Below are 12,266 nucleotides of genomic sequence, written 5' to 3'. Positions count from 1 at the left end.
TGAAAACGGAGGGGCAACTGTATTTGCGTTTTTAGTAGTCCACAGTATCAGTAGCACTTTTGTCCAGCACCACATTTCAAATGAGTTGATTTTCTTCTTAACAGCTTTTTTCACCTGTCCAGCTTTCACAATCATGCATAGAAATGGGAAATATGATGGTATGGACAATCCTAATGTTAGTGTTCAATTATATATCTTTATACTTCAGGATCTTGTCTACTTCAGTGTCTTCCTGGGCTCCAATATAGAATCTTGCAATTTCTTCTTCTATTGTCTCTGTAGTTGGAGCATAAACTTGGATTAAGGTTATATTGATAGGTTTTCCTTGATGGCTTTGCTACATCTCTCCTCACTATAAATGTCACCCCATTTCTTCTTAGATTTCATTTACTGAGTAAAACACTGTGTAATTATCTGACACAAAATGTAACATTCCTGTTCACTTTAGCTGAACCCAAGTATTGCAATGTTTATACATTTCATTTCTTATTTTACTATGTCTAGTTTCCCCTGTTCATGGTTTTCACATGACATGTTCCTATAATATGTGTTGTGCAGTTTCAGATTCTTTTTTCACCTCTTCTGAGCACATCAACAGCTGAATATCTTTTCATCTGAAGTCCATTTCCATCATTAGCCACAGAGCTACTCGTCCTCTGCTCTACCCTAGTCACTCATTGATTGCCATCAGACCGGGGGAGGGGGGGTCTCATCTTTTGCCACTATCTCTTGTTTCATTTTAGATTATTGCATTATAGGGGTTTCATGGTAAAAGACCTTGAAAAGGGTGTTTACTGTGACTCCCTCTGTGTAGTACTAACAAGCATTAGCTATGGTGCCTCTGCAATTGTCTCTGAGAGATTTTCTACCAGTGTTACCCCTTCACTGTTGATGTTGCCCACTAGCTGTTCGGCACATTTATTCTGGCTTGTCAGCAAAAGCCTGTCTACCAGCAACACTGCTGTCATCAGTACAACTGTACAGTAGCATGCAATCCCACCACCACCGAAAGGTAGTGTCAGTGGTCTGAACACTGTGGTAGGGTTATATTATGTTCATGTCCTGCTTACAGGCCTCCCATAGGCATCTATCATATCCAACAGAATGTTGGACTAGAACAAACTTTGGTCTAATCCAGCATGTCTGTTATGTTCTTAAACAATTCAGCTTTATTCCCCTGTCCCCAGTCTGTAATATGGAATAATAATAATATAGACTGAATATTCCTTATCCAAAATGCTCGGGGCCAGAATTGTTCCAGGGTTTGAATTTTTTTAGATTTTGGAATATTTTGGGTTTTGGAATGTAAGTAGCATAGTCCATACTGTATTTGAAAGATGAAAGAGAAACGAGACCATGCGAGGCTGCAGAGAAACGCAAGGTTGGAGAGAGATGCAAGGATCTGTGAAATGGCAGGCATCTAAGCATAGTGCTTGGAGGGAATCCATGCTTCCTGCTATTTCACAGACCTTCATGTCTTTCTCCAGCCATGTCTCTTTCCAGCATCAGTGGAAACAAAATGCAGTACTGATCTCTGGGGAGCCTGCCAGCCACTTGCTTTTAGATTGTGAATGAATAAGCAGGAGTGCCACAACCATCACCTCAAGGTGTCATGTTGGTGCTCAAAAAGCTTTGGATTATTTTTTTAGCATTTCAGATTGTGCATTTTTGGATAAGAAGTACTCAACCTGTAGATGTACTTCAAACACTAGAAATGATACAAACTGCAAAGTAGTACTTGGAATACCAGTGCAGTGTCCATTAATCAATTCCAATTTCAGTAACTAGGAAAATAACACATGAGCTCTATTATAAAGTCTGGGGGTAGGATGCATGGCGAACTGTTTTAGAAGCTCCAGGATGCACTATTTTTTCTAGAACTGCCTTATTGTGCCTCCACTACTTTGTATTAATCATCCTTTCCTGTCAATCCCACAGGAAGCCCGTATGAGCAGAGCCACGGAGGTGATGGTGCAACATGTAGAGAACCTGAAAAGGCACCACCTGAGGGAGCACACAGAGCTGGAGGAGATGAAGAGATTGATCCAACAGAACTCCCGCAACCGACAACTGGCAGAAAACAGGGGTGAGGTGGGCCCAGCCTTTGCAGAAGGTTGTACTTGCTTCTGGGAGGGGAGACTAGTATAACAAAATAAAATAAAATGACTGATGTACAGGCAGGGAGGCTCTTGGGAATGAAAAAGAAACCTACTGCCGGAGTGGACAGTTTCAGTGGACCTTGTTTTTGTTTACTTGATGCCACACATCACAAAGACCTGTGCACATCCCAATAGGCTGTAAATATACTTGAAATGTTTTGGATGATATTGTCTCTGGAAACAACACCAGGGATGTTTGCTGTCCATCAATTCAGCTCAATTGTAAATGTGTTCCCAGAAGTAAGGGTTCTTTATATTTCCAGTGGCACAAAGCCACCTCTTCCCTTCTGCTGCTTTATAATCCACAATAGCATCCTTGAAATCATTGGCATTACTGTACTTTTCCCAGTAAAATTTTGTTTTTAACTGACTGGAACGTTCATTTGTCATGATGGCCTGCCCTGTAAGAAAAACTGATTGTGAAGCTTTCTTTTCATCTTATGCTTCTTCTCCCTATTTAAATTGGGCCTTCTGAACAAGCACATACAGTACTTAAAGATTACTAAAGGCAGGCCTTGACAATAATAATTTGAACTACAAATTCCTTAATTATTTGGCAAATTGGCTGGGGAATTCTGGGAGTTATAGTCCAAAAACAAGGTTTCTAAACTCTGATTAGCACCTCTAATTTAGAGGATTAATAAAGTGACCTCTGACAGCTGAAGCTTGTAACAATTAGTCATTTACTTAATAGTTACAAGTGCCTTGGTTCTGGGATTACTGGTACTTAAGACTTGAAAATCATCTATAGCCTATCACAGGATAATAAGATGACCTGCCAATTTTGAGATCTTGGATCACTATCAGAGGCCACTAGCCTGATCCTGCAAGTCTTTAAAGATGCAAATTGCAAAACTTAAGAAAGCTGTTAATTAATAAGGACAGGCCATAATGAGAACAGGTTAATGAGTTTTCCTCTGTCTCTTGAGGAAAATCGTCAAGAAGTAATTTTTTTCAATTTGTCAGCAGAAGAATAAAAGATTACATCCCTTTCCACTGCCTTCTCTGATCCCTTCACTATCCTCCTTGATCTGTCCTCAGTCCATCCCCTATCTTCCAAGCTACTCCTTCCTTTCCACCCCCCCAAACCCCTGCCTATTGAGTTCAAAGACATTGCATTGAACTTAATACTGTATATAGTTTTGTCAGACGTAAAAATTGCTTTGTTATTGTACTGTTTCACTGTGATGAGTAGAAAAGACAATGAGTATCTGACTCTGACTGGTGTGTCCTCTAATTAGTCTTTTCCTCATAATTTGATCAACCTCATCAATTGAGATTTCAGATCATTTTTTTGGGTGTCAAGCAGTGCCAAGAAAGAAAGACCTTTTCATAGAGCTGGAAGAGAGTGCATGGGGAATCCAGCAATTCTAGGCCAACCTCCTGCCCTTTATCTAAACACTATATTCCTATTGATGAAATGTAGAATTGCTTTTTTTTAGCTATTTCATCACACTGGTGACTCATGTTAAACTTGTGGCCTATTAATACTCCTAGATCCCTTTTCACAAGCCAGATATCACCCATCCCACATCTGTGCATTTTATTTTTCTTCCTGAATGTAGTACCTTACATTTTACCATTTTGTTGGTTTTCGGCCAGTTCTCTAATCTGTTAAATTCTGATCTTGTCCTCTGGGGCATTAGCTCCCCTTCCTAATTTGGTGTCATCTGCAATTTTCATACGCATGCTCTCTATTCCATGATCCAAGTCGTTGATAAAAATGATAAATAGCACTGGACCCAAGACAGAACCCTGTGACACTCTGCTAGTCACTTCCTTGCAGGATGAAGAAGAGCCATTGGTCAACAAATCCACCTAAAAATTGCACTGTCTGGGCTACATTTTACATACTTTTTTTGCAAGAATATCATGGGGGACCTTGTCAGAGGCCTTACTGAAATCAAAATATGCTACATTCACAGCATTCCCTTCATCTCTCAAGCTTGTTAACTCTGTCAATGAGAGAGAGAGAGAGAGAGAGAGAGAGAGACTTCTCCTGTTCACCAAGACTTTTAAAAGATTATTGAGTGGTTCTGAGATTACTTTTTCCAGTTCTTTTAATAGCTTTGGATGAATTTCATCTGACCCTGGAGACTTAAATTCATTTAGAGTAGCCAGGTATTCTTGTACTGCCACTTTAGTTATTTTGTACTGCATAATATGCTCCATTTTCTCCAGTTTGAGCACTGTTCTCCTTTTGGGAAAAGACTGAGGCAAAAAAAATGTTGAGTAGTTCTGCCTTTTCTGTTCTCTGCATTTCCCCATCTTCTCCAAGTAGTGGACCTACCATTTCATTGTTCTTCCTTATCCTACAGACATAACCCCCTTTTATTGCTTTTAACTTCTCTAGCCAGCCTGAGTTTGTTCGGCATTTTAGCTTTACTCGCTATCTCCCTACATGGGCTGGCTAGTTGTTTGAATTTCTCTTTGGTGATTTCCTCCCTTTTCCATTTCTTGTACATGTTCCCTTTATATATTATCTAAGTTAAAAATACTTTAGACATCCATTAGTTTTCTTTAGACACACCCCATTTTTCCTCCTCATTGGATCAGTTTCAAATTGTGCCTTTCATATCTCTCTTTCAAGTAACTCCCATCCCTCATGAACTCCTTCCTCCTTTAGTATTCTTGACCACTGCATCACACCAAGCATTTCCCTAGGTTTATTGAAATCAAAAATCCAAAAAGCCGACTGAAATAACCAACAAAGGTATCACTGATGGATTTTTGTTTGTATTTGTTAAATGGTCAACACAGCTACCCCTGCATGTTTATTGAAATCAATTTTCTTAAAGTTTAGAATGAGTGTCTGACTATGTTTGGCTTCCCCTTTTCGCTGTATAACAAACTCCAGGACAACATAATCACTCTCACATAAGGATCCTGCCACTTCCACCCCATTAACCAGGTCATCACAGCTGGTTAGGAACAGATCAGAAATAAGACTTCTTATGACTCTTCTTAAAACTCAGAGGCAACAATTACACAAACTAGTCAGTCTGGTTTTACATCACTGCTCTCCGTGAGGCATGATTCACACTTTAATGCAGCTGTTCTATTCACCTAAGCTGTTCACCTAAGCCTTATACTGAGCAGGGAGATGTAAAGGGACAGTCTGACCTCATTCAGACTGTAACTGTGATCTGCTGAATACGGTTACAATCTCTCTTCAGACCTTTGTGCTCAGTGCATAAAGAGTATGGATGGAGAGGCAAGAGATGGATGTATATTTTCCATGCTCCTTCCACAGATACAACTTACATGCTTTCTATACATAAATAATGTCTTGCTTGGACTTCTGTAATGCACTCTACATGGGGCTACCTTTGTACCAAGTTCGGAAGCTTCAACTGGTTCAAAATGCTGCAGCCAGATTGGTCGCAGGAACTTCTAGAACCAACCATATAACACCTGTACTAAAATCTTTACACTGGCTGCCAATTAGCTTCCGGGCACAATACAAAGTGTTGGTCGTTACCTATAAAGCCCTACATGGCTTAGGCCCGAGTTACTTGAGGGAGCGTCTCTCCCTATATAATCTGCCCCACACCATCAGAACAACAAGGAAATATGTCCTTGAATGGCCAAAAGTAAGATTGGCAGCGACACACCAAAGAGCTTATTCTGCAATGGCTCCAACTCATTGGAACGCGCTTCCAGAAGAGATTCGTCTGAGCTTGACATTGGAAACCTTCAAGAAGGCACTAAAAACTTATCTCTTCCGGAAAGCATACCCTCCTGATTTGTAGAACTTGGTCCCTAATGGATGAAGTTTTTTATCCAATGCCCGACTGTTGTTATATATGTTTTTTAAAAATTTCTGATTGTATTTTTGGAATTGTATGGATTGTTTGATATATTGTACTATGACTTGGATCATAGAGTTTTAACGATGTAAACCGCTTTGGTCGGAAGGAAAGGCGGTATATAAATAAAAGTTTTATTATTTATTATTATTTAATGTGCCACTTGGGCATACATTGTCCCAAATATCTCCAAACATTTAGGCATGTATGGCAGGCATGAGCCAGAAAGATGTGATTTAGTTATATTTTCTTAATAAGTTTCCAGTTTTTCCACTGCATGTTTTGGTGGTTTACAAATTGGATTAATATTTCCATTATTGGCCACATGTTGGCTAACATGACTATAGTCCAATTTGAGAACCCGCTGTTAGTAACAAATTGAGTTGAATGGCTTGTAGTTTAGGCAGGATCCTTCTTTGAAAATCTATGAGGTGGCAATGAAAAACTAGAACAGAGCAAAACAAAATAGTGGTAGCATTTATTACCTTTTGTCCTCTTGATAACTAAAGATGTGAATAAACCTCTGCCTCTCATTCCCCATTTTATGTGGGTTGCAGAAGGCCCTCTTTATCTGCAGTTGGGCAAGTAGATGTTCTGTGCTGCTTTGAAAAGCAGAGAAACTATGGTGAACAGTTTTAGAACAAGCCACAATCTTAAGGCTGTTGTAACATCATGTTAAATTATTCTAAAGTGAACCAGTGCCCCAAGAAATGTATAAAAGGATATATAATAGCAGTGTTTCAATTTAAAAAAAACCCAAAATAAATAAGCTTTAAAAGCCTGCTTAAACATGACAAGAGATGTTTATGTTTTGTGAAGTAGTTCCACAGGGCAAGAGTCACCAGTAAAAAAGATCTATCTGAGATGCCACAAACCTTACAAATCATAACAGCAGGCCAGGAATTAGGCCTGCAGCAGTGATCTTAACAATGGGGCAGCTTTCTGAACTTGTAGGCAGTGTAATGAGAATTATGGGCATCCCTTCCATTCAAGAAACCAATATGCAACCCAACATGTGGATCAGTAGTTGTTAACCTTTCACACCTTATGTCCCACCAACAGCTCTATGAAGGAACCTCTCATGATGGAAACAAACCCCCACATTTCTCAAGAAGAATATTTATAATTATATTCATTATCAGCCATTCTTATTTACAGTACATTTCAAGGACATGAAAATTGCAGTAATATTGCTGGGAGTAAAAATAAATAAATAGATATAATAATACTAATAAAGGTAAAGGTAAAGGTAGTCCCTTGACATGAATGTCTAGTTGTAACTGACTGTAGAGAGCGGTGCTTATCTCTGTTTCTAAGCTGAAGAGCCAGCATTGTCCGAGGACTACTCTGGTAGTCATGTGGCCAGCATGACTGCCCTGAACGCTGTTACCTTCCCACTACCTATCTATTTGCATTTGTATGCTTTCAAACTGCTAGGCTGGCAGAACCTGGGAGTAGTGATAGGAGGTCACTCCATCACGCAGAGCCCAGGCCTCGAACTGCCAACATTCCGATTTTCCAATCATCAGAAGTGGCATCTTAACCACTAAGCTATTGCATCTTAATACTAATAATATTAATAGTTGAAAATTCTTGTGTAAACCCTATGTCACATGTAGATTATTACTCTTTTCCATATACTGTACTAGTGGTTGAAAATCCTTGACTTAACCATACCAGTGTATAAAATAGTCTTATATGATTTAAATACTGCCTTAAGGAACATACTTAGACATGCCATGGATAGAACCCATGACCTGTTGTATGCAAAGCACATGCTTTTAACATTTGGGCTATTGCCTTCTCCTAAGGATCTGTCTTTGTTTTCATAGATGATGGTGAGCAAAGACCAAAGCATCTTCCAATGCGAATGTTTCAGCAGGTAAGGAGATGAAGTTCAAGGATTATGGCCAGCTTTTTAACTATTTCATGGAACACAGAGGCAGTCTTGAAGCTATGACACAGTAGTAGAAAGCATATGAACCAGTCATCTGACTTCACCATCCCTTGGAAGGGGAAATCACCTCATAGTAGAAAATGAAATTCTTTACCATTACCTTATAGGCTGTTGGTATTTATTTGGCATAAAGTGAAATAATTTCATAAGCAGGAACAAGTCCTGTGTTGTCTTCAGTGTCTGATTCTTAAACCAAAGAAGCTACTAGTTCACAATTGTTGTAAGGTGATGCTAGAAACTGTTATGTAAATTCCATTAGCAAAATATAAATGATGGCCAAGAAACTGATCAGAACTGCTGGGACATCTCATCTCAACCCCAACACAACTCCAGTAATTCATCTTATCATGCAGCCTGGCTATATTCTCCCATATAGATATTTGGGACCAACCTCCCCAGGTTGAACCACAACAACTATTTCCCAATTATGTATCTGTGCCTTGGTTTTTGATGATAGAACATATCTAATAAAAGTAAACATGTGAGCTGCATTTATTTAAAAAAACACAACAGAATACAACCTGCTGTGCTTCATCCAAGTTAGGAAGAGGTTAAATAATTAACTAGACAACTTGTGTCCCTCTTCCTGCCTTGCATGAAGCACTACAAACATAAAACACACAAACAGCCCCCTGACACACTCCTTGCCTGTACAGATTTCCTCCAGTGTCTGCATGTGCAGAATTAGTTCAGTAGCATACCTCCCCCCCCGTCCCAGGAACTGATATTGTACATCTGGGACCAGTGATATCAGCCACATGGAGTCTTGCATAGGGAAAGGTTTTGATTGTTTTAGATGCCTAGTATTTTCTTTAAGTCAAGCCTCAGAGTGGTTGACCAAGAGCATGCTCAGGAACTTGATTTTAGGAAGGAGAGCCCTTTGCCTGCAGCTGGGCTTGTGCAGGTAGAGAGCTTCAACTCTTGCCCTGTTCAAAATGCTGGCCCTATGACATAGGAATAAAGGAAGCTGCCTTATACAGATGAGTCAGGCCTTTGGTCCATCAACCTCAGTATCCTCAACATCAGACTTGCATCAGCTCTCCAGGGTTTCAGACAGGATTTTTTTTAGTCCTCCTTGGAGATTCCTGGTATTACCTATTGGTTCCCCATCCATGTACCAACTAAGACTGACCCTGCTTAACTACCAAAATCAGGTGAGGTTGGGATTGAGCTGCTGAGCAATTATATCAGCAGAGTATCAGAATTTGTGTCAGGAAGGAGCTTAAAATGAATTCTAAAGTCATAAGAATCTCAGTGCAGATAGTCCAATATATTAGTTGGATTTAATATTAACCAAATAAGATCTAACTGACAATACCTAGATGTCCTTTGCACTGATTCGTAAACAATGGAAAGTAAGAATAGTTTTTCTTCTGTGAAGTCGAAGGCTTTCATGGCTAGCATCCATGGTTTTTTGTGGCTTTTTCAGACTATGTGGCCATGTTCTAGAAGAGTTTCTTCCTGACATTTCACCAGCATCTGTGGCTGGCATCTTCAGAGTTTTTTGTCTGCTTGACCAGAACATTTCTTGCACACATATCTTTATAGGTGCATATGCAAATAGGATACAGATCTCTTTTAATGAAATAATAATAATTAAGAAAAGGGCCTGACCATCTCCAAAACGGCCACATGGCTTCCCAATTTCACCCTCCTCCACCATCGCAGCTATAGGCCGGTTAACCAGAATTCTTCCTCTCCTTTCCAGGGATCAGCTCGTCGTCGTGTCAGCATTGCAGTTATTCCCAGGCAGCTAATGGTAAAGAATTTCTTTTTCTACTGTGAGGTGTTTTTTGTTGTTTCTCTTTTTTTGCCCCCCCATAAAAAAAAAAGCTTGCTTGTTTTCATAACCCCAAAATACAATGATAATCCATGTGCCCATCATGTATTCCACTTTTTCTATACAAGTGACATAGTTTTGATTCTATTTAGGAGTTTATTCAAATCTAAGTTGACATCTCTTTTGTGTTCCTGAAGATAGAAAAGTAAATGTTTATTAAGCCATATTTATTAAGGATTATCAGTATTGTAGGCGTTGTCATTCTAAGATGTCACTGCAAAGTGTGATGGTTTTTTTTTTATTTTTTGCCCATCTATATGTTCAGTGTGTTCCAGCTCCCAGTATTGGGCCTGAGGGTGACATGAGGCAAATATGACCAATAGCAAGCTCGCTCAAGCCTCTGTGGGAATGCTACTAGGCATTTTACCACATTTCCAAATGTTCCTACCTATACCTTGTGTAACGCCTTCTTTCAAACTGGGAAGATATCTTATTTCAATTCTTGTTGCTTCCTCTTTTCAATAGAGGCCTGAGGGTTCAGAGGTTTGGAGGGTGCAATTGGCTGTTTGGGAGCAAAGATCTCACTGTAATGGTGGTTACTGACACTTTTGGAAACCCGCAGGCTGGATGTGTGGCCCATGAGCCACAGTTTGCTCATCCCTTCTATGAACATTGTTAATAGAAATACAGAAATACTACTGAGCCATAGAACATAGCAGACCTGTTTGTCAGCGTTCTTCTTTCGAACAGATGTCCTTGATTTTTCTTGCAGCAGTTTCACAACTCTGAAAATGGACAAGGATCTGAGGGAGAAGCAGCTAAGCCAAAAGTGGTGGAGGAGGGAATCCCAAGAAGGTAGGAATACATTGATAAACGTATCACAACTTCATTGGTTTGTGGGAAATGTTCTTCCTTGTTCCCTGGCATAACTGGTTACCTGTTTTTCCCCAACAGGCAATCTCAATGTCCTCAAGAAGGTTCCTCTGATAATTACTTTGTTCTGCATACTGCAAAATCTTCCAACATATCACAGCAGAACCTGCAGAGGCCCAAAACTACTGCTTGTGATATAAACAGAAGCCACTGCATAGCTGGGTAAGGTTAGCAGGGCAACCTTCCTGTTTGATTCATTCTTAGGTGTTTGAGGATGCCACTCAGTCACTGACACTCTGCATTTCTTGTTTGGGAAACACTGATGTGTTTGCCATGTAAAAAGAAGAAAGCTTCTGAAGCCCTGGAGCAAGTCATTGTCTCTCTCTGGTTTGTTACCAAAATGGGACCCAAGCGTTAGAGATCAGGCTCCCAAAGAAACTTCCTTCCTTTGCTTCAGAAGGCATTACAAGCTACAAACTCCCATCAATACCTATATTTAATTTTGGGGGTGCATGTGAAATGAGCCGTAAGGGATCCCTACTCTCTTTCCTTCCAGGAGAGAATCTGAATTTAGGAGCAGAACCAGCATCAACAAAACAATAGCAGAAGAGCCCAGTGAAGTATTTGGTGGTGAGGAGGTCACTGAAGAGTGTGAGGAACTGGATCCTGATGCTTTCCTGTGAGTGAATGCCATTTTGCCATCCACAACACCATCTCTTGCAATTTTAAAATTATGTCACAAACTCTGGTCATTTGCACCTTACAACCCACTGGTAAGAAGAACAGTCTCAAAAAAGGAGTGGCAGGTAGATCCACTGTCATGGGGTAGCAATTCACTTCTTTGGATTTTACTACCTCTACCTCCGTAACTGCTATGAGATGAATGGCAGGTCTTTTGGTGCTGCGCCTTAGTTCTGCACTAGTAGAACTCTTGTTCAGCACAGAGCAAGTCTTCCTGGAGTGCTGGAAACAGGGGTACAAGATTCACCATCCTTTTAGCATAATTGCAAAGCCCTGTAAAATTGGGAAACTGACATTTATAACTACTGGGAATTTTTAATGGCTATATCTGCACCTTTGTTTAATGGGGTTGAGCTTTCCTATACTGAGAAATGGCATCAGATTAATAGATATCTAATTACACTGGATAATAATTTATTTATTTATTCTTGGCAGGTCCAAAGGATCTAAAATGGAACTTTATAGAGCCTGGTTCTCAATGCCCACCTACTACTGGGTTTTGTTGTGCCTGTTTTTTCTAGGAATTGCTTGCCTCATTTTGATCCGGATCCTGGAGCTGCAGAAACAATACCCATTTACAACCTTTGACTCTTAAGCACAGGAAAAACAGATGGACCGTGCCAGAATGCTGCACTGTCCAAATTATAAAACAGTTTACATATGAACAAGAACGACAACCATGAAACAACAACAATAATAAAAAGAACAGAAAAAAGGTGCTATCGAGCATGTGTGAAACCAGGGAAGTATTGCCTAGGATGTGATGCTGATGATTGATTGCTATGAAAAGAGCTGGAGAAGCGTGTTGATAGCTAAGGACATCTGAATCCAAGATGGTATTAGCTGTCACTCAATTGATGGATCCACTGTAACTCCAGTGAGTACACTTGCTGAGGACTTTATCACACCTGAGGAATTTCTAATAATTTCTCTTAATTTCTAATGAA

General features: G+C 39.9%; 1 protein-coding gene across 4 annotated transcripts in view; it reads left to right on the top strand.

Moving 5' to 3' along the window:
• The window catches only part of LOC121929474 (inositol 1,4,5-triphosphate receptor associated 2-like), a 28,696-nt gene extending 16,430 nt beyond the window's left edge, over positions 1-12,266 (top strand). The window contains exons 9-15 of one of the 4 annotated variants that reach the window (XM_042465074.1): positions 1,939-2,086; positions 7,801-7,850; positions 9,634-9,684; positions 10,481-10,560; positions 10,660-10,800; positions 11,135-11,257; positions 11,755-12,266. In XM_042465074.1, coding sequence (XP_042321008.1) covers positions 1,939-2,086; positions 7,801-7,850; positions 9,634-9,684; positions 10,481-10,560; positions 10,660-10,800; positions 11,135-11,257; positions 11,755-11,914 — 753 coding nt within the window. In that variant the 3' untranslated portion in view covers positions 11,915-12,266. Of the gene's footprint in view, positions 1-1,938; positions 2,087-7,800; positions 7,851-9,633; positions 9,685-10,477; positions 10,561-10,659; positions 10,801-11,134; positions 11,258-11,754 lie in introns of all 4 variants that reach the window. The other 3 variants (XM_042465076.1, XM_042465073.1, XM_042465075.1) reach the window with 3 other exon arrangements.

The sequence above is a fragment of the Sceloporus undulatus genome, chromosome 4, assembly GCF_019175285.1.
Source record: "Sceloporus undulatus isolate JIND9_A2432 ecotype Alabama chromosome 4, SceUnd_v1.1, whole genome shotgun sequence".
In the NCBI taxonomy this organism is placed as follows: domain Eukaryota; kingdom Metazoa; phylum Chordata; class Lepidosauria; order Squamata; family Phrynosomatidae; genus Sceloporus; species Sceloporus undulatus.
Note: the sequence above shows the minus strand (reverse complement) of the source record. Positions and strands in the feature narration are given on the sequence as shown.